Raw genomic sequence first — 19,443 nt, forward strand, 5'->3', positions numbered from 1 at the left:
GCTTTCATTAAACGCGTTACACGTACGTGCCCTACCCTTCCCTAAATCCAATATATAAAAAAACACGACGCGATATTTCTTTCCTTAGCATGGAATTGTTGGCAGAATCAATTATAGAGCGTTCAAAATCGACGCAGATATTGTGCGAAGAAAGTCAAATTGACGAGAGTACGGCTGCAGCGGTACAGACTGTTGATGGAGATGTTCTGGGACGATTGTTTGTGTTTACTCCTTCTGGTCCACAATCAGGTTCGTTATTTGTATATACTAGTACATAAACGAAGTGCTAACGCGTCTTTTTTAGTTATAAATGTGACAAACGAGAAGGACATTATTGTCGGAAGATCACCAAGCTGTTCTTTTCAATTGAGTCAATCAACTGCAAGCAACAAACATTTTCGAATCTACGTTGTAGTTATTGACGATGATATGGACCCGTTAATTTATTGTCAGGACCTAAGTTCTAATGGAACATTTCATAATCGGAACCTGATAGGAAAAGGACGTGTTGTGCTTTTATCGGATGGCGATGTCCTTGACATTCGTCATTGTGCTTCTTTTCTGTTTCAGCAAAAACTAAAATTTGCAGAGAAGGTTGAACATGAATACACTGGAGACGAGTACACAATCTCAAATCGTCTCCTGGGGTGTGGTGGCTTCTCAAAAATCTATATGGCTTGCAATAAGAAAACGGGCAGACAAGTTGCTTGCAAGATAATTGATAAATCAAAGCTTTCATCCAAACATTTTTTGGAAGATCATGAAATTAAAATCTTGCGTGAATTAAAGCATCCCAATATCGTGCGAACAGAAATGGACTATAATTCGAAAAACCAGTTGTACGTCCTGTCCTCCGGTCGTGAACATCACTAACTTTCGGCAGTTTCATCTTTGAGGAACTAATTACAGGCGGCGACTTGTTCAGTTATTTAAACAAAATGGGAACTGTTCCTGAAATTAATTGTCTGCTTATCGTATATCAAATTTTAAAAGCACTGCACTATCTTCATAAACAGAATATTGCACATCGCGACATAAAACTAGAAAACATTTTGCTCGTCTCCTCAAATGAGTTATTCTTTCGCATTGTTCTCACCGACTTCGGCGTTGCTCGACAAGCGGAAAACGGACAACGCATGTCAACGTACGTGGGTACGCCAGAGTATACAGCTCCTGAGATTAAGGCAATCAAGCGTCGAAAGCTTCAGCGCGGTGAATGTTCGTACGGCCTTGAAGTTGATTTATGGAGTCTTGGAATAATTCTGTACCTTCTCTTGTCCGGTACTTCGCCCACTTTTCAAGCAAATCCGGAAACGCTTCAACCACAAGTTCAATTCACGGGAAACATTTGGAAAAAAGTATCACGACAGGCCAGAGACTTAATTACTAAACTTCTGGAGCCTGAACCCTCTAAACGTTTAAACGTCCTTCAAACTCAAAACCATCCTTGGATTGCCCGACACAGATCCAGGCTCGAAAAATTATATGAAAAACATGTTCTATGTTGTATATAAACTCAAATGAAACAGCGACGAAAACGACATATCTAACGGCACCAAACATTTGACACAATAACTTTATATCAGTACTGCCTCCCAACAAATGAGGTAACAAATCTAATTAAATATAAGATGGTATAGTAATTACCAATATACAACAGTTATAAGTCTTTAAAAAGTAGACGTGTTATTATGCGACCGAAGATATAACTGATTTCGGAAAGCATAAAAATCCCGACTAATTCTATTTATCGTTTGCACTAAGTTTGAACGACCTGCATTCTCCTGATTAACGAAATTAGTAAATGATTGTTGTAAACCAGCAAGAGAGTTTTGAAAAGCGGTGTTCCGCAGAAAAAGATCTTTTGTAGCTTCTTTAACATTCTCGACAGATTTCGTGATGCTGATAATCTGAGGCTTTATATGATCAAATTCACTAATTAAAACAGTAACGGCCGGTGGTATGTCGGTTTTGGTATCGCTTATAGCAACGAGTCCTTTTGATTTGCTAACAGGCACTGTTTTAATTATGTGAAACATCAACTTTATCGCGGCCTGGATTCGGTTGTCATATACACGGAGCTTTTCATGGAAGTACGTGTCTGTTGCACGCATTCGGCTCTCGAGACAACTATATTGATTGCCGGAGTCGTCCTTCTAAACAAGATAATTAGCTCAGAAAAAATAAATGACGCATACACATACCTTCTGCTTCATCGTTTTCACTTCTTGTTCTAATTTGTTAAAGGCCTTTGTGGTATTTTCATCTAATTTAGTGATCTTTGAGTTTACGCTTTGGGCAAAAAGTCTTATCTCATCTTTTTCCTGATTCAAAAACTGCATTTGTGACGAGTAGAAGTCCTTTTTTACATAAGAGCTTGTTGCCTTTGCAATTTCTTCAACTTTACCGTTGATAATTCCCATGGCATTGCCTATTCCATGGACTTTTTCGACAAGCTGATTTTGCGCAACAGAAAGCTTCATAACAGCCTCTTGATGAGAATTTGCAGTAGCAGAGTTATTTACTTAAAATGATGTTAACGTCATCCACATAATTTCCACTTAGTAACTTACTTGAAGATGCTTGTGTCGCTTGTTGTATTTGTTGATGCTCAGAAATTGCCTTTTGTAGCCGATCATCTAGAGCCGAGAATGCCTGGCTAGCTTGGCGGTATCTTTCCTCAGCTGTATCTGAGTTTTTCTGAAGCTGTTGTATCTGTAACTTCATTTCCTCATGTGGTATACGACTGATTAGCTCTTTGAGTTCAGCAATGACTATATCCTTCTTTTTGAGTTCCTCGTCCAACTGTCCAGCAAGTTTACTGCGAAATTGCTGTAAAGAATTTTCATATTCTAGACGTATTTTTTTTAGGTCCTCTGAATACCTAGAATGTATCGAGGATATCTGAGAATTCATTTCGTTTTGTAGCTGCTCCTTGACCTGTTTTATTTCTGCTCTTATTAAGGCTTTAGAAGCGAAATTGTCCGAGGCACTAACTGAAGCTGACGGTGCAGGAACCGATTGTGATCCATTGCTTGAGAAAAGTGGTTCAGTTGTACGCGATATTTCGTCTAGGTATGATTGGTTTTCCCGCATCTTTTCTTCCGCTTTTCTCAGTTTTTCACGAATCGGTACTGCCATACCAGGATTCTTGTCAAAAAAAGCTTTGTTACGCTCATATTCTGACTGTAATAACTCAAACCTATTAAGAGAGTCTTTATACTTTTGAAAGAAATAGCTGGCCCTCGCTATTTGTCTATGTCAATTAGAAAACAAAATTACTGAAAATCGTCATGCATACATGGTTTTGGGAGCGGTTACATTCGTACGAGGCTCGGTCTCATACGAGTTCATATGTGAACTCATTTTTGGTAGTTACAGCCGGGTTATTAGTTATAAAGCCAAAAAAAAAAGAAGATCGACCTGGCTGCCTCAACCTGTAGGGGACGACTATAACTATGAGTGAGTAAGTGGATGGAAGGAATCGAGTTCAAGGGAAACATGAAACTAGATCTAACCTGTACAGCATCACATTGTTGTTACGATTGTTTGTCTGGATTATTATGTCCAATGTTGTTTTATGAATGAAATCATAGTTGACAGTTTTTGAACTCTCTAATAGCTATGTATAAGTGAATAGATAGAAGTAGATATAGGAAGAAATCATGAAAACTAGTGACGAAAGGAGGGTGATTTTGAAAAAGAAAACAAATATAACAACAAGATGGGTATATTTTATTGGGAAGAACCATTAATGATTTTTTAGTCTTGAAGTAAAATTGCTGTACGCTCGTTTGCTTCCGCCTAGTAATTTTTCTAATAGTCGCTCTAGTAATTTGATACTTTAGGAGTTAGTAAGCCATTCATACAAACACATGCAACATACTGAAAAAATAAAAATCTTGACAAGTCTGAACAAAATCGACAAGTGCTGACCGAATAAGAGAACCAAGTAGGGGCAAACGGCCGAGCCAAAGAGCACAGAAGGTTATAATTTTACTAGAGATTCATGAGCAAAAATTCCTTAAGCGTTCTGGTCACATACCTTGTGAATTGGTCGAAGTAACGACCCTGCAACATTGCCCAGTTGAGAAAACGGCGAAAGGAGGTCGCGTATACTTGATCCTGTAAGGTTTTCACATAGCTGTACGCCTTGTTTTTGCCGGTTTGCGAGATATGAATAGCACGCGCGGAGAGCTCCAGGGTTAGTGCAATAAGCCAAGGAACCCACGAATGCTTGCGTCCATGGCTACCGCGGAAACGCCTCCAGTATCGTTCGAGCACAACATAGACGAACGGACGCAACACCTTAATGGTGTTCGCCAATTGCTGCCAACGATTAGGCTTAGGAAACAGCTTGGATGTTGGGACGAGACATTTGTACTCGGTGACGTGTGTTCGGACATGCTGAGAGGGACTTTGTACGGTAGAAAGCTGTGGAAGTTGTTTGCCAGTACGAGGAAGTGTAGTGACCGAACTTGCTAATGTATACTGTTTCATGCACTCGGCAAATAGTTTTCGATTAAAGTCTCGTCCCAACACGTTTGAAGGTAACGGGAGTCTTCCTGATGTCAGATACATTATGTACAAACGCAACAATGCCCTACGATCGTTAGTTTTACAGCGAAGAGAGCAAGCTGCGCGTACTTAGTTGCTTCGACGACAAGAACGAAATCTTCCTGCGACTCTGGCGACGTCCGAGCAACAAACAATTCCGCTGGGAAAGAGGATGTTTGAAGAACAAACAGCATATCAGAAACAGGTTTGTAGCTGGCATATTTAGCCTGAAAATGTTTAATCACTTGAGCGTAAGGAGTCGTTATTTTTCTCTGGACATGTTTTGGCAATGTTTTTATGTACTTATAAATGACTTGGTTATGGTAATGTTTCAAGAACAATAACAAGGCGTATACTGATAATATGAGTTAGTATGAATTGTCGAAGGGAATCACAGCCAAAAATGCTCGCGAAGACACGAATGACGTCGAGGAATTAAGTGATTTGGAGAAGAGCAAAGGTCTCTGTGACACTCACCTGCTTCTGAGACAACCCGTTCCTTTCGAAACCGACAAGGAAGAATAAACAATAGTCCACTCAGTATCTTTTCTATTTCCGCAATACGGTCTTCACCAGATCCATCTAGCACTAACAGTTTTTCGTATTTCTCCAACATAAAGTCTTAATAAAAGGCGTTTCTTCTAGTAACCAGCTATTTTGTTTTTGTCACTTCGAACGAAAGGGTGGTCAATAGGAGGTTTATGTCATAATTCGCGTAATAATAAGCTTAAATTAAACGAAGATCACAAGAAGTTCTTAGTTTACGGGAAATAAATGGATATTGCGCTGAAATCAATTACAGTCTGAAACAGTATACAGCCGTGCATTAAACTTTGCGCTATACCAAGCAGCTTATCCCTCTAACTCCTCAACGGCACCGCTCTTTTCCACTTCGTTTCGTTTCCCTCCTCATTCCCCCCTCTCTTATTCGTTTAGCCTATCTTAGCTTCCCCACATTTCGAAACAAGCTTCGGGGCCTGAGATAAGCGAGCATGCGGTCCCATAGACAACTAAACACCAAACCACCGAAAACCCAAGCTTACCTTCACACAACAGGACACTTGTAGCGGTTTTCTGGTCGTTGTTGTTTGTCGCGTTGTACGACTATCCCTGATGCTTTTTCTTATGCTAACGAACACAGTCTGCGTTCTTTTTGAGGAATTGTATCGCAATTGGCCTTTAACGAAGTTGGGAGAAAATGGATGCTACCGAAAAGATTCCAGCAGCATCTTCGAAACAAGGAACTAAAGATGTGTGCAGCTCGACAATGAAGTCTTACCAATTTCTAATCTCGCCGCCTCCTTCTCCGTTGACGGGGAAGAATGTTAAGGTGTCAATTGAGTGCGGTACCGTTGTTCCTGCGGAAAAAAGTGTTACAAGTGAGGAGTCAGTCGAAAAAAAGGAGCTGGAGGCTCAATTGACTAGCCTTGTTATACGAAAGTATCGCAAAAACCCCCTGTCTTGGCTGTCACAGGAGAGAGAATGGTTGCAGCACCATTCAAGCTTTCGACGCGATCGTTTTTGTCGCAGACGTACGGCGGCTTCTGCAATTGACGGTCTATTGATGAAAGACCGTGCAGCAGGCGGTAATGGCCGTGGTGGTCGCTATTCTCGGTCTGGTATTCCGACAGCAGGTGCTGTTGGACATCGTCTGAAACAATCGAGTCGTGAGTTTTCAACGAATGCTCACGTCTTTGATGTAGCCAACACGCCATACGAACTGCTTCCGGACTATTCGCCAGACATGTCTGTCTTGGACAAGCGCACACATCCCCGTCCTCTTCGTACCGAATGGAAGGGCCCACCTCTGGACCTTTCCAACGACGAGCACAGCCATCTGCTGCATCCTGCCGAACTCCAACTTGCTTCCACGTTGCGTCTTCCATGCTTGGTGTATTTGGACAACAAGCGCCGAATCTTTGCCGAATGGCACAACCGTCATTCTCAAGGTCTTACATTCCGCAAGACCGATGCACAGCGTGCAAGCCGTGTGGATGTCAACAAAGCCAGTCGTTTGTGGAAGGCGTTTCACGATGAGGGATTCTTTGACGACTAAGCAAAGTGCGAGGAAGGAATGGTTTACGCAGACAAGCTGACAGCTCTGTACTGTCAGCTATGTCGGCTAAGAAAGCAAGCACCATTGGCTTGCTTTCTTCCCTGGTCGTCGTTTCTCCACTTTCTTCCGTGCCTCTTCCGTTCCTCATCCCTTCTCCTTCTCTTTTTCAAAAGTTGAACCTCTCCATTTTCATTGCATTTGCCTATATCTTTCCGCACATTGCTAAGCGACTGTCCGGTTGGTTTCCATGACACTTGCAAACTTCTTCTTGTTTTGATTTTTATTTTGTGTCCGCGCGGGAATCAGTGTTCTATCTACTGATCTTTCGTTTTGCGTTTGGTGCATTTGGATACACAGATTCTCAATTCGTCCATTGGATCCCCTTTATTCCGCTTTTTGTCATCTTACTTTTCTTTTTTCTTTTTTTCTCTTGTCTTCTTGATTGCGTTTGCAACAGGGAGAGTGAACACATGGGAGGAAAGGGGTTTGAAACATCATCAATAGGTCGTCAAAAAGCTGCTGGTTCTTTTCTCGCTTTTTCTCCCAGTTCCGTCCTCTATCCTCTCCTCCTCTCGCCATACTTTTGGTTGCTTTTTTGTTGCTTCGTATATTACAAACTTTGGCCGCATCTGGATTTCCACCGTCTGCTGCTTGTGTACATCATTTCTACCCTACTCAAGCACAAGAACGATTCGCTTGACTCCATTCTTTTCGGTCTCGCTGACGTTTCTTCTGTTTGTTATATGTATGTTTGAGTTTTTGTTGGCGAGAGCACTTTTGCTCAGAACACTTTGTTTTAAGTTAAACATTGCATTAAGCTTGGCTTTTGATCTTCTTCTCTTACATATACTACTCCTTCTAATTCACAATTCTCAACTTCCCTTTGCTCTTATTTACTTCTACTTCTACTTCTTACAATTTCTTTTTCTACTTCTTTTTCGATACTCTATATATCACCGCATAATGAAAAGCACTTTCAAAGCTATTTACATATTAAAATACTGCATTACTAAGACAGAGATCGTCTGAGGACTAAGGTACATTACATGATAAAGAAAAGTCAATTAGCGAAGAGGTTGGAAACAAAGGCAGGAAGGATAACGAAATAGCGAACAACATGCCGAACAGTACGCAGTGTACAAACCGCGACTGCAGTGCACGCCGAGCGGAGCTTCGATTTTTGGGGAAGCGCAATTAGTGTGTATATTTTCAGTAGCCGGTCGGAGTTTTAGAAGAGGGGGGTTGATGTCGAGAGTCTCGAGATGAAAAACGCAAGACACTTTGCAGCGAGCAAGCCAACATGCTGTAGGTGGGTGTTGTATGTGCTGAATGTGCTGAATGTGCTGTACGGAAATAATAAGAGACAAGCTGTTAGACCAGCGATATTACACAGTTGCTAGCTGCAGATCAAAAACAGGCGGACAAAACGATTACGATGCTCGCCCAGCTATCGACAAACAACAGTGTCGTCGGGTGTCGAAGACTAGAAAGACCATCTTTTGTAGTTAATGTCAAGACTATGAAATGTCGAAACATTAAAGGCACAGTTTTCAAAAAAAATTATAAAAAAGAGCATTCAGTTGAAGTAGTAGTGGTAGTAGTAATGAATTAGAGCCCATATGTGCGTACTGAAACGACCAAAAAACAGATTAGAAACAGCTTAAAGATTGGTGAAGAGCTTCACAAGAACATGCTCACGCTCCAAAAAGCCAGAGAAGACAGCCTCCTTGTAGGCGAGGGACATGTTGAACAACAGGGCAAACATGAGAGAGGCACCGACAATTAGAGGACCCCAGTACTCGGTCATGGGTTCAGGACTTCTTGTCTTAATGAGGTCGCATCTTCTGGCATGCAATCTCCAAGCATAGAAACCAATACACACTGCAAGCATCGTGTACATGAAACCCAATGCACGACCGAACAAAGCCGTGTTAGAGTTGTAGAGACCCAAGGCCAAGGATGCCATCAACACAACAACGTGAAGCCATTTGAGGAAAGTACGCTCATTGGCGAGCCAGACCTTGGTTTCCACACGCACAGGTCCACTTACGCGAAGAGGAACAAGAGGCTTCTTGATGTGGGAGGGCGTCTCGTATGTTCGGTAGCCTTGAATGGAACCATACGTCGATGGCTTCAGCAAGTAGGGAATACTCTTCAAGTTGAAGCGATCACTCAACAGTGGGTTGGACCGGTCCTTGCTGGATTCCCCTTCCTCAGTAGTGTTCTTAGGGAAGTTTTGTCCGTTCAAGGCAATCGTAGGAATCTTAGACTTCTCGGATTTGTTCTTAATTACGTTGATACGAGGTTTAGGAGAGCCGACAATCGATTTAGGGGGGTAGGAAGCTTCATAGATGGATTGGGGGTCCTTGCGAATGTCTGTCTCCATGTTGAAGAACCAGAAAGGGAGCAACGAGACATAGTTCTCGAACAAAGCACCGACACCATGCTCATACTTGGAGAAACCATCCACCTCGGTGACAAGGTACGAGTTACGCAACTCCTTGACCCAGCCAGGCTCATCTTGACCAGGTTCCAATTTTTCACGGATTTCGAGAATGCTGTGAGGGAAACGCACAATCTCTCCCTTCCGCAGATTCTTGTAGGGGAAGCTGGCTTCGTCAACATCATGACGGTGCCATTCGTCGGGGTTGCGACAAGGTCTGTCCTGGTCAATGCAATCTTCGCGAATCAAGACCAGGTCGGAATCAAGGTTGACACGGACGGTGTTGTCGCCGGGAATTTGGAAGGCACTGCGAGTGTAGACAGAACGAAGAACGGGCTGCAAGTGGTTATCAACAATAAGCTTTTGCACATCAGAAGTCAGCTTCTTATATGACTCAACGGCTTCACCACTTTGCATGGGCTCATCTCTCATCTTGCGAATCTTCTTCTCAGGATCATAGGTACCTTGGAGAAGATCGTGAACGTTCTTCTCGCGAATCACGAAGCGGTCCTCTGTGTGCGACAAGCTGCTGCCTTCACGAACCATACGCTCGACAACGATATCTGTCTTGGGTGTCAATTGGCCGTACCAATGGAGACGGAGGGAGTAAGCCTTCGTGGAACGCTCCATGTTTTGCATGTAGAGATCAAAACCAGGATTGTCCAAGTAGAGACAAGTGGAGGTAGGATCCAAAATACCGGAAACTGCATCGCGATCCTTTTCAAAACGTTGGTTCTTCGAATAGTACAATACAGGCAATCTGCGAAGAATGAAGGTCTTAACCTCCATCAGATTATCAGCATGGACCCAAAAGCGATAAGTGATGTGTCTTTCAGTAGACAGAGACTTGGACGAAGTACGCTCATGTGCACTCCGGGTGGAGACAGCGGGTGTCTCGCCCTTACGAGAGTTCAACTCATCACGGACTTGAGTATGGAGAGTAAAGATGCGAGCCAAAATAGGGTTGAAGTTGGCCTTGTCGATGGGACAGGCGTGAAGACGAGTCTGCAGAAGAGGACGAAGGGAATATGCAGTGTACAGCTTGTCATGCTTCTTCACAATCTTGTACAGGGCAGTAAGATTGATACGAGTGTACTTCTCAATGCGAACAACCTCGGCAGCAACAGCATCCAAACGCTTAATGAACTCTTCCAGCATACGCTCGTCAATCTCCGAGTCCTCAGAGTTCAACTGCTCGTATTCCTCCTCAATACGGCCAACGCGCTTGTCAATGGCATCTGTGGTTTTCTTGTAGAAATCATACACCTTCTCCAAGTTCTTGTCCAAAGCAGATACAAATTTCGACTCATCACTTTCCTCCCAGGTAGGATAGTCCTCGTTTGTTTTCAAAAGTAACTTCAAAGCATCATACTCGACATAATTGTCCTTCCAGGGACCATAAGTACCCGCTGACAAGCGTTCACTGAAACGCATTTCAATATGCAACTGGGGGAGTGATTGGGGGGAGTGTTTGGTTCTGGTTAGGTTTAGCGCCTACAGTAGAAAAAATATATGTAATCGGATCAGCCACGGCAACACCATGGAAATGCCGTGAATGTGTACAACTCGCATTCTTAGGAATGTGCTAAAGACGGTGCATAGATTTGTCCTAATTCCCTCATACATGAGCACTGTTACGTGTCTGCAGCTTCCCTTTTGATCAGTGGTATTAGCGTTCGATTTTCATTTTGGATCACTGTTCTTTGGTACCACGTCTTATAATACGAACAACACTGTCGGACGCGATTTCGTTGAGCTCTCGGTTAAACTTTGATACCATTTGCAGTCTAGTAAAGTGGTTTAACCATCTAAAAGTCATATTTGTTCTACCATTTACCGTTACGGAACAACATTTTGTCGTCTTGGATTCTTTTGGTCTCGTTCTGTAAACAGTACCTCTCTTTTTCTCATTTCTTATCGAGTTAGTTTTGTTACCACTGTCTTTAACTCTGTATTTTATTATATATCATGGATACTGGAATCGATATCTTGACTGGTATCCAAATTCTGCAACAGACTCCACACAACACTATTCCAGCTACGGAGGCCAGACACTTGCGTAGGGCTTCTATTGCACTGTTAATCGCTTTTGATGTTCCACAGGACACTATGCAAAAGAATTGGGCCTATCGATTGGAAAGCAGTGCTGTTCCTCGAGTACTAATCATTCAACGAGCTGTCCGGATAGGAGATCGATGGTCAGGCCATCTTGCACTTCCAGGTGGCCGCCGAGAACCAGAAGATGAAAGCGACATAATGACGGCGTATCGTGAAACGTATGAAGAAGTTGGTATCGACATTGAACTCGAACAGGGATTCTACGCTGGAGCTCTTGACGAACGAATTATCACAACTAACTGGGGCTCTAAGAATCTTATGGTTTTATGTCCATTTGGTAAGATCCTTCTTTATGGCATTTCATTTTATTTTTTCTAACAAAGCAGTTTTCATTTTACCCCGAACTCCTCCGATTCACATACAAGAAAGTGAAGTGCTGGCAGCGAAATGGGTACCACTGTCTCATTTAGTGGATCCCGCAAACCAAACGTTCATTTCCGCAGATTGTTCATCAGCTTTAGCAGCACAGACTTCTCGATTCCTACAACCGTTCTTTAAACTGGCTGTTGGCAAGCTACAGCATCCGGGTATTAAGATTGACTTGTATAACAAAATTCAGCCGGATACTCCTTCTTCCAATACTCCAGTACTTTGGGGTATTACACACACCCTCTTCGTGGATCTGTTCATGTTTTTTTCTCCTGACTGCGCCAAAGATTGTCTCATTTGGCAATTGCCCAGATTCCAGCAGCCGGACTATCGACTATTGTCGCTTCTTGCTAGCTTCATTTGGTACAAACGGCATCAGAAACATTATCCACAGGGCAATTGGGTCTATAAAAGTTTGCGTTCGTACTATAAATATTTAAGAGCGTGTGTCATCTTGGGGTTGCTCTTCCGCTTATGCCTTTTTTCCTTCTTCATCTACCTGGTCTACTTAGCTCGCCATTGAGCTAGCTTTTCTTATTCTCTGATAAATTATTTCAACGACATTTGTTCTGTTGCCCTTAACGAACCCCCTATACATATAGATGTATATATCCTTTTGATGAATCTAAAGACAAGGAGAATACTGTTGAGTCGATTTCACCGATTACCCTTAACTTGTTCCTCTTCCCTTAAGTTTGCATGCATAGATTTACCCAAAATTCAAATATTATTAGTAAAAATTAAATAAAATGAAAACACATGGACCATATGGACTCAATGAAAAAGCTCAGCCATCGCAATATAGACTTCAAAATCCATAGGGAAAAAGATTCTAAAATCAGTGAAAAAATGCCAATTCTTAACTCCGTTAAGACCCGAATAGGAAGGAAGCCCAGCTTCTTCCATTTTGAAAGTTGTCATGTAGAACCAATAGAAAGCCATGCCAGCACGACTCTCCAAAAGAATACCTTAAACGTCTAGAAAAACAAGTGGCCCGTGTAAGCATTAAAGTTGTAAGAAGCAGTGGAAGAAGTAATTTCCGGTCCAGTACCAGAAGCCATAACAAGACCACCACGAGAAACAGAAAATGAAGGAGTCGTGTCGGTCTCAAATGCAATAGAGAACCGATTAACTCCTGCGACACCAGAGAAAGTCTGTGAATTAGAACCCGATGTAATAGTAACCTCAGCAGCATCCAGCAAATAAACAGCAACATAAATGTTGTCCTCCATGTAATCACCTCCAGAAGGATAGCCATACGAGTCCGAAGTAGCAACGGCGTATTTTGAAGTAGGACGATACCAGTAAAAAAGCGATTCAAATGTGACCTGAGGTGCAGAAAGACCATTTTTGTACGCATCAATGTAGGGATACATCAAATAGCGCCAAGCCTTGTGATCGAAACCATCAACATACACATCAGAACCAGCAGGCAAGGCACCACGAATGGAACCCATGTAATGCGATTCGCCAAAGTCATTCCAACTGATCACCTCAATCATGTCAGGCTGCATGTCAAGCATTTCCTGCCAGCGATCCATGATTAACCAATCACTCTTGTATACAAAATTCTTGTAACTCAAATGTGTGAAAAACCAAGGAGAGACAGGAGCAATGTACAGCTTTCCGAGAGAATTAGCCAGTTGTTGGTATGAAATATCGTCATTATCGTTCATGTCGTTTGAAGAAGTGGGCCAAGAGTTCCACGAGAAGAAACCGTCAGTGACGGCAAGATTAAGAGCACCAGTGCCCAAAGAAGTCCAGCTTGGGGCGAAAAATATCGGGTAACCCGCTTCAGCAAGTGGTTCCTTAATGGCATTTTGCCAACCAGAACTTTCATCCGTATATCCAAAAGTATCAACCTCACCAGCAAAAGTAGAAACAAAGATCTTTCCGTTGTACCAGAATTGGTTTGGTTTGTTGGCAAATCTACGCACAACACCCTCAATGAAAGTAGCGTCCGCGCTGATGACGGACATGTCGAAAGAAATGAAGAGTTTGAAACTGCTTGACACGGAAGCAGCAGCCGTGAAAGCATCGTCTATGCGCTCGACCTGCCAAGCATCAGATCCCATGTTCAGGGCGAAGCCATCAATACCAGTTGCAACAGCTTCCTGAATGTCTGCTTGCCAATCCGAAACAGTGTAAGGATAGGTGTTTCCCACAATGAAATGGGCAAAGACCTCTTTGTCCGCGCTGACTGCTTGAATAAGTAAATGAATCACCAGCGAAAGTAATGATAGCCAAAGCATTATGATGAATAGATTCTAAAAAGTCCAGAGAGTAATCCGAAATAGCTTTAAAAGACTTGGTGAGTTCTTTGTCTACTTGATGTCCTTTGTTTAAATATTTCTTGCTTTGAGTTCGTACCAAGAAACAAAGGTAAGCAATCCGACGTATAATTCCCGAATTTCAGTGCCATATTTGTACTTCTACTGCAGTCCTTGAGGTCCAAACTCGCATTCCCTTCTTTTGGGTATCCATTCCTGAATTTCGAGTAAGGGGGCTGGCATTCAAATTCATGAAAGTCGAAAATGTTTGGTGGGCTGTAAAGGTGACCAACGGGGGATTAAGGAAGCCGGAACTGACACTCGTTTGAGCGAAATCGTTAAGGTGGTTGGTAAAATCGTATACCATGTTTTTCAAAATCGGATACGAAACTCTGAAAACGGACCCCACGGCAGATTGGGATAAGGAGTGTTACCGAAATTGTATACACGCGAATCAGAAGCCGTGAATAGTGTCACTTTCCGTAAACACTGTATGGTAATTCGGTACCATAGTTCGATAGCTCGTATGCAAGCATGAAGTTTAGGACACAAACATCGCAGATTAGAATATTAAAAATAATCCGGAGCACAGTCTTAGCCTGTGGACAGCTGTTTCGTTAATTATTGTTTTGAAATTGTCAAGTTTTGCTGTAGCTGTCGCAAACGGTCGGAAACAGAGAGTAGCTGCTGGTTGTGAATCAATCTTTTGTAAATAATGAGATTCCCTGTAAGAGAAACACTAGCACATTGTATGTGTTTGTGTTTTTCCGAGAGTACAGCAAGCAATTTGTCATAGTAGGAACACGACGAAGCATACGCAGAAACAGCCGCAGTTTCTCCGGAACAAACTTCGTCCGAAGCCCTGTATACACTTAGACCCTGTAACGAGTGCACGAAGTCGTTGATAGTCTCCAGTTCCTGTTTCAGAACAAGTGTTGTCTGTAAACGTTCTTCTCGATCCATATCTTCAAGCGGCAAGGAAAAAAGTTGCATCATTGCAGTTTCAAATGGATTATCTAGACTGTATTTCTGAAGCATTTGGTCCACAGAGGCGCAAACTTTTTGAACCCTTTCAACCTCATAACCATGGAGTGAACCCTGTAGCCTAAGAATTCTTTGATTCATAGATCGTAGCAAATGGTCCATGTCCTCGTCCATAAAACGCGTCTTTTGTAGCTTTGTTAACTCAATTCTTCGTTTTAGAGTAAATAGACAGTTGGAAGTAGTTTCTTTGAAACACGTCGCGTATTTGTCGCAACTCTAGGAGCGCACGTGAAAATAAGGTTTGCAAGTATGACGTGGGTAAACAAGAATCGTCTGTGTTTATATGGAGCAAGTAATATGTGAAATGTAAACAAATTGAGGAAGAATTTAGAGCTCATAAAATTCACCGAGGACAAGCATTCGCCAAAGTAGAATCATGATTGGAAAACTGTTCATCGCATCAATTGTAACGTACCTAGTCTTCCAAAGAATCCTCTGTAAAAACGAACTGGCTTGGATGATTGTAGGAGTTATTGCGACATTGTCATTCACACGATCAAAAAGTGAAGAAGAAACAGATCCCTGCTTGAAACAATAGACTGGAAGACAAATCGGTTTATGCGAGAAACCATCAATGACCCAAAAAGCCACAAGAACTTTCTGATTATCCCAAAGATTCTGCATTCCCCTTGCAACAAGCTGATAGATTACTCCATCAGAAACCATCTGTACACATGGTACTTTCATTATTTTGAAGATCCAGGCTTTCCCATAGAGTGTCGTAGTCTTCTCACAGGAATCATCAACCGCATCTACTTGAGTCTGTCATTGTTTGGTCACCGAGAACTGACGCTGCAGATGATTTGGATGACCACAGAAATGTTAAAGAAGATACTGGCAGACATGCGCTCCGCGTATCTCAATGGGAATGAACAAGCACAAGAATGGATGGAGAAAAACGCCGATGCTTTTCTGGCGCAACTGAAGAATCCAACTTGGAAACGCCAACGTTTAAAGAGATGTGCGGATGTCTTTCTCGAAACATTTGCTGCTGCAGAGGACATTCATTGTAATGCAGCCAGAATCATTGCGACCGACCTCTTGGCCAACAAAGTATTTCTCGCCGGAATTAACGAGATTGCAAACCCAGTCTTTCTCATGAACTGCATTTACACATTTCTTTGCCCAGAGGCGGCCAAACTAACAAAGGAGACAGAATTAGAAGAAGTGGTTCTCACGGAACTTGTTAAAGAAGCGCGAGCAGCAACAATGGACGAAAACTGTATCACGAAAACCGGCTCGCTCCCACCTAATGTTCTCTTACAAAGCCTGAAGAACAGAATTCCATACGCAAGCAAGAAATACATAGGTCCCAAAAAGTCAACACCGTTCCATTCATTAAGGAGACACAAACATAGGAAAATACCGGAACTATCACTCCTCAGTTGTGAGATAAACGTCGCGTACTGTCAAAGCAAAGCCGGTAATGCTCCCTATTCGGAGTAAAGATGAGCTCCCGATATGTTCATAACGCTCAAGACCGTCTATGGCTTGGAATGGTCAGTCAGAAGAAAGTACATTGAGATAAAAGCCTTGAACGACTCCACCTGTTGAAAACAGTTGTTGACAAAAACAGCCCATCGTTACATTTCCTAAATGGAAAGGGTCAACATTTGAAGAATTCCGTTCTCGAACACAAGACTATCTGCAGGTGTTGGTAATGTCAGCAGCATTGGCAGATTGCTCATTTATGAGACAGTTTCTTTCCAAGAACATGAGGATAAGAGCAAATAAAGTGAACAAGAAAGCTGATTACGTGACAAACTTAGGACCAGTCAGCAAGCGAAGCAGTGAGCTGAACCCTTACCACACCGAATTCGGAAATGGAAGTAGTGATGATGAAAATATCAGTGATTATGAGTCTGCCACAGAGGAAATACCATCAGCTTATCCGATTACGGAAGACGAAAAGCTGACAGAGTGCTCATTTCAGGGCTCAGGTTACTCCTCAGAACAAGAAGAAGTAAAGTCAGAGAATTACATCAGTGATCGACACACGCGGTGGATTATTGAGCAAGCTTTCTCTTTGCTTGAAGGCTTTTTTGCGTTAACGTACAAGTCTTGGACATTGAGACGATCAATCCTTCAACTAATTCGAAGCATACTCCAACGGAGTACCACTCGTATGGATACAATCAAGTTGAAAATTAACCAGTTTTGTAACACATTTCTTACTGGAGAATACCTTGCGGAAAAATTGAATGACCTTTATCTTCAATTGGAGTCACCCAATACAAATTATGTTCCGTTATATGGCAAGAAGGAAGAGATATTAATCTTGCTAAAAGAATGTCTTGTCCCAGATATGCTTCAATCCATTGTTGGCAGCACGTCAAGCTCAAAAGCCGTGGAGATCGTATTCACTGCACTTCAAGATGAAGACTTAATGCAGGGCATTTTCATCCATTGGTTTGCTGGAATGTTGGAAATTATCAATAGAAAAGCCCGGCGCTGTAAAGTATAACTCGGTAGGGACTTTATTGAGGGACTTCCAAAGGTCGGTATAACCGCATAAATAAAACGATTACGCAACAAACCAAATAAATGCCACAACTTACAAAGAAAATGGTGCCTGGCACGGATGTTTCTACAGTGTAAGTGTAGAGAAAGGCATACACAGGGCCTCTGGTGATGAACGAAAGCGTCTCAAAGATAGCGAAAGCAGCCAGAATTCGGCCGTTGTATTGATGGAGGACACCATTTAAAGCGACAGACTGAACTGCGGGGATGACCATATTCGAAAGTGCTTGAAGCACTACAAAACCGAACAAGGCTGCGGTGGACTTTGAAATACCAAGACCAAGGACAGATATACTTGCTAAGATGAAACCAAGTTGTGCGCTCCAAATATCTCTTTTTACAATGGAGTATCTCTTATCAACGGTTTCGTTTTTTCCAGTGTCAAGATCCTTGTAACCAGGACGAGTCATGTACGCAAACAGGTACTTTATCCCTGAAACCGGTGAAGGTTCTTCTGAGCGTTCTTGAACGTAATTATAATAACCATAAGAGCCATGAAGTTTTCGTAATATAAAGCCTATTAGTCTGGAAAGCAGAGGGAAAACAGCAACTAAAGTTAGCGCGCTGGCAAGTGCATCCGACGAAATAAGAAGGCTAATGCGTATGGCACTCCAATGCAGCAAGGCGTCTGCATATAATGGAAGAAGAGCCATTGCTCCAGACGCGAAGACACTAAGACCGATCAAATTGGCAGCAAGAAAAACATTCCAATGCCTCTTTGCTTCGACAGTGTCTCCAGAAAAATCGTATTGTTGTACAGTGCACGTTTCTTCCATACAAACCTTTCTAGGCAGTACCACTTTGAGCGGTTCAAGACACGCTTCATAGATGGTAGACCAAAGGCTAGAGTCCGAAGGAGTGTGATTCTCAGAATTTTTACGAACATCAACGGTCTCTGGAAGAACGAAAATTGTGTAAAGCAAATAAAAAGACCACAGACATATGGAAATAGTGAATATACTGTACATTTTGCCAAAGAACTGAATTAGACTTCCACCGACGATTGGTCCAATGGCAGTGCCCAAGTGATAGGTAGCGAAATTCAATCCAAGGTACCAAGCACGGTATCGATTCTGTGAACAGTCTGCCACAAACGAGTTTTGCGCAGCAAGAACCGTAGAAACATATCCACCTGCACCTTTGAAAAGGGCGCATATCAACACCGCCGTAGGCGACATGGGAACGAGTGATTGTACCAGCAAGCAAACATCACCAAGGAGCAAGAAAAAACTCGCAATGATAAGCACATGTCTACGACCACGATTGTCGCTTACGGTTCCATAGTAAGCAGTTGCGAGAAGTCCCAAAGACGCAGCGAGGGAACTGAACAGGGCTCGAAATTTCGAAACGCGAGAAGAAACACTGGGCAATCGACATCGCTCATCATCAGGCAACAGGTCCCTGGGGCTTGTGTGCAAAATTTGAGCACATGTCTGTTGCCTAAGAAGATACAACAGCGGAATATCAATTAACGCCCAGGCGAACGCATTGATGAAGTTAAGAGGGAGTACGTAAACAGGAGAGATGTATCGGTCTTTAGAGGAGTTGGCAACGGAAGAAGGCGAGTCGCGTTGCGATGGAGAAGGAGGCTGTGAACCAGCACTAGTCGGTTGTCTCAATAAACTCTGACTTGGCGTGCTAACGAGTGAATTGGATCGCGACCGAAAGGCCCTGTTGACAGCCTGATTGGAAAATAGAGGAGTTCTCTCGTTAATTGACGAGTCCGACATAGTGAACAAGAAATGAATTGGACGCCGACAAAATAATTAGGAGTAGTAAAATTCAATAAATAAAAAGATACAGATTAAGGTATGTGAGTCCGAATATTTTCAGAATTGAACAGCCAGAAAATAAAAAAAAGGTAATTTATAGAAAATAGAGAGAAAAAAGTAATAATGTTACAATTTCAGTAAAAATCGATGATGGCGGCTAATACACGTTTTCCCTATTCATTAGTAAATATACAGTACAATAGCTGTCGGAAGTCACTCAGAAACAGAGAAACTAACAAGAATTGATCATTTGTAGGCGTGTGTGTTGAGGAGAGAAGCGTGAATAGCAAGGGT

General features: G+C 42.5%; 10 protein-coding genes across 10 annotated transcripts; 4 read left to right on the forward strand and 6 right to left on the reverse strand.

Annotated features, from left to right (window-relative positions):
• Window positions 1–63: 63 nt before the first annotated feature.
• On the forward strand, window positions 64–2,221 carry SJAG_03438 (CAMK/RAD53 protein kinase Mek1). The gene is made up of 3 exons (XM_002174549.2): window positions 64–249; window positions 305–839; window positions 884–2,221. Exons 1-3 carry the CDS (start codon window positions 90–92, stop codon window positions 1,512–1,514), a joined length of 1,326 nt encoding a protein of 441 aa, XP_002174585.1. The 5' UTR covers window positions 64–89; the 3' UTR covers window positions 1,515–2,221.
• SJAG_03439 (hypothetical protein) lies at window positions 1,604–3,646 on the reverse strand. The gene is made up of 4 exons (XM_002174550.2): window positions 3,302–3,646; window positions 2,574–3,256; window positions 2,205–2,524; window positions 1,604–2,156 (listed from the first exon to the last, which is right to left on the reverse strand). Exons 1-4 carry the CDS (start codon window positions 3,364–3,366, stop codon window positions 1,671–1,673), a joined length of 1,554 nt encoding a protein of 517 aa, XP_002174586.1. The 5' UTR covers window positions 3,367–3,646; the 3' UTR covers window positions 1,604–1,670.
• On the reverse strand, window positions 3,581–5,233 carry SJAG_03440 (Pex16 family peroxisome import protein). Its single transcript, XM_002174551.2, has 5 exons — window positions 5,035–5,233; window positions 4,648–4,912; window positions 4,046–4,603; window positions 3,887–3,999; window positions 3,581–3,842 (listed from the first exon to the last, which is right to left on the reverse strand). The coding sequence occupies exons 1-5, from the start codon at window positions 5,171–5,173 to the stop codon at window positions 3,829–3,831; spliced, it is 1,089 nt and encodes a 362-aa protein (XP_002174587.1). The 5' UTR covers window positions 5,174–5,233; the 3' UTR covers window positions 3,581–3,828.
• Window positions 5,234–5,594: 361 nt separating this feature from the next.
• On the forward strand, window positions 5,595–8,142 carry SJAG_03441 (clr6 L associated factor 1 Laf1). The gene is made up of 2 exons (XM_002174552.2): window positions 5,595–5,655; window positions 5,699–8,142. Exon 2 carries the CDS (start codon window positions 5,756–5,758, stop codon window positions 6,611–6,613), a length of 858 nt encoding a protein of 285 aa, XP_002174588.2. The 5' UTR covers window positions 5,595–5,655; window positions 5,699–5,755; the 3' UTR covers window positions 6,614–8,142.
• SJAG_03442 (polyphosphate synthetase) lies at window positions 7,606–10,576 on the reverse strand. Its single transcript, XM_002174553.2, has one exon. It carries the CDS (start codon window positions 10,488–10,490, stop codon window positions 8,274–8,276), a length of 2,217 nt encoding a protein of 738 aa, XP_002174589.1. The 5' UTR covers window positions 10,491–10,576; the 3' UTR covers window positions 7,606–8,273.
• Window positions 10,562–12,400, forward strand: SJAG_03443 (nudix family hydrolase). Its single transcript, XM_002174554.2, has 2 exons — window positions 10,562–11,451; window positions 11,501–12,400. Exons 1-2 carry the CDS (start codon window positions 11,025–11,027, stop codon window positions 12,064–12,066), a joined length of 993 nt encoding a protein of 330 aa, XP_002174590.1. The 5' UTR covers window positions 10,562–11,024; the 3' UTR covers window positions 12,067–12,400.
• Window positions 12,256–14,060, reverse strand: SJAG_03444 (glucan endo-1,3-alpha-glucosidase Agn1). Its single transcript, XM_002174555.2, has one exon. It carries the CDS (start codon window positions 13,793–13,795, stop codon window positions 12,521–12,523), a length of 1,275 nt encoding a protein of 424 aa, XP_002174591.1. The 5' UTR covers window positions 13,796–14,060; the 3' UTR covers window positions 12,256–12,520.
• Window positions 13,994–15,435, reverse strand: SJAG_03445 (hypothetical protein). The gene has a single exon (XM_002174556.2). It carries the CDS (start codon window positions 14,969–14,971, stop codon window positions 14,435–14,437), a length of 537 nt encoding a protein of 178 aa, XP_002174592.1. The 5' UTR covers window positions 14,972–15,435; the 3' UTR covers window positions 13,994–14,434.
• A 746-nt stretch (window positions 15,436–16,181) lies between these two features.
• Window positions 16,182–19,437, reverse strand: SJAG_03447 (membrane transporter). Its single transcript, XM_002174558.2, has one exon. It carries the CDS (start codon window positions 19,105–19,107, stop codon window positions 17,335–17,337), a length of 1,773 nt encoding a protein of 590 aa, XP_002174594.1. The 5' UTR covers window positions 19,108–19,437; the 3' UTR covers window positions 16,182–17,334.
• On the forward strand, window positions 16,186–19,155 carry SJAG_03446 (hypothetical protein). The gene has a single exon (XM_002174557.2). The coding sequence runs from the start codon at window positions 16,518–16,520 to the stop codon at window positions 17,319–17,321; it is 804 nt and encodes a 267-aa protein (XP_002174593.2). The 5' UTR covers window positions 16,186–16,517; the 3' UTR covers window positions 17,322–19,155.
• Window positions 19,438–19,443: the final 6 nt, after the last annotated feature.

This window comes from Schizosaccharomyces japonicus, assembly GCF_000149845.2.
Source record: "Schizosaccharomyces japonicus yFS275 unplaced genomic scaffold supercont5.2, whole genome shotgun sequence".
Classification (NCBI taxonomy): domain Eukaryota; kingdom Fungi; phylum Ascomycota; class Schizosaccharomycetes; order Schizosaccharomycetales; family Schizosaccharomycetaceae; genus Schizosaccharomyces; species Schizosaccharomyces japonicus.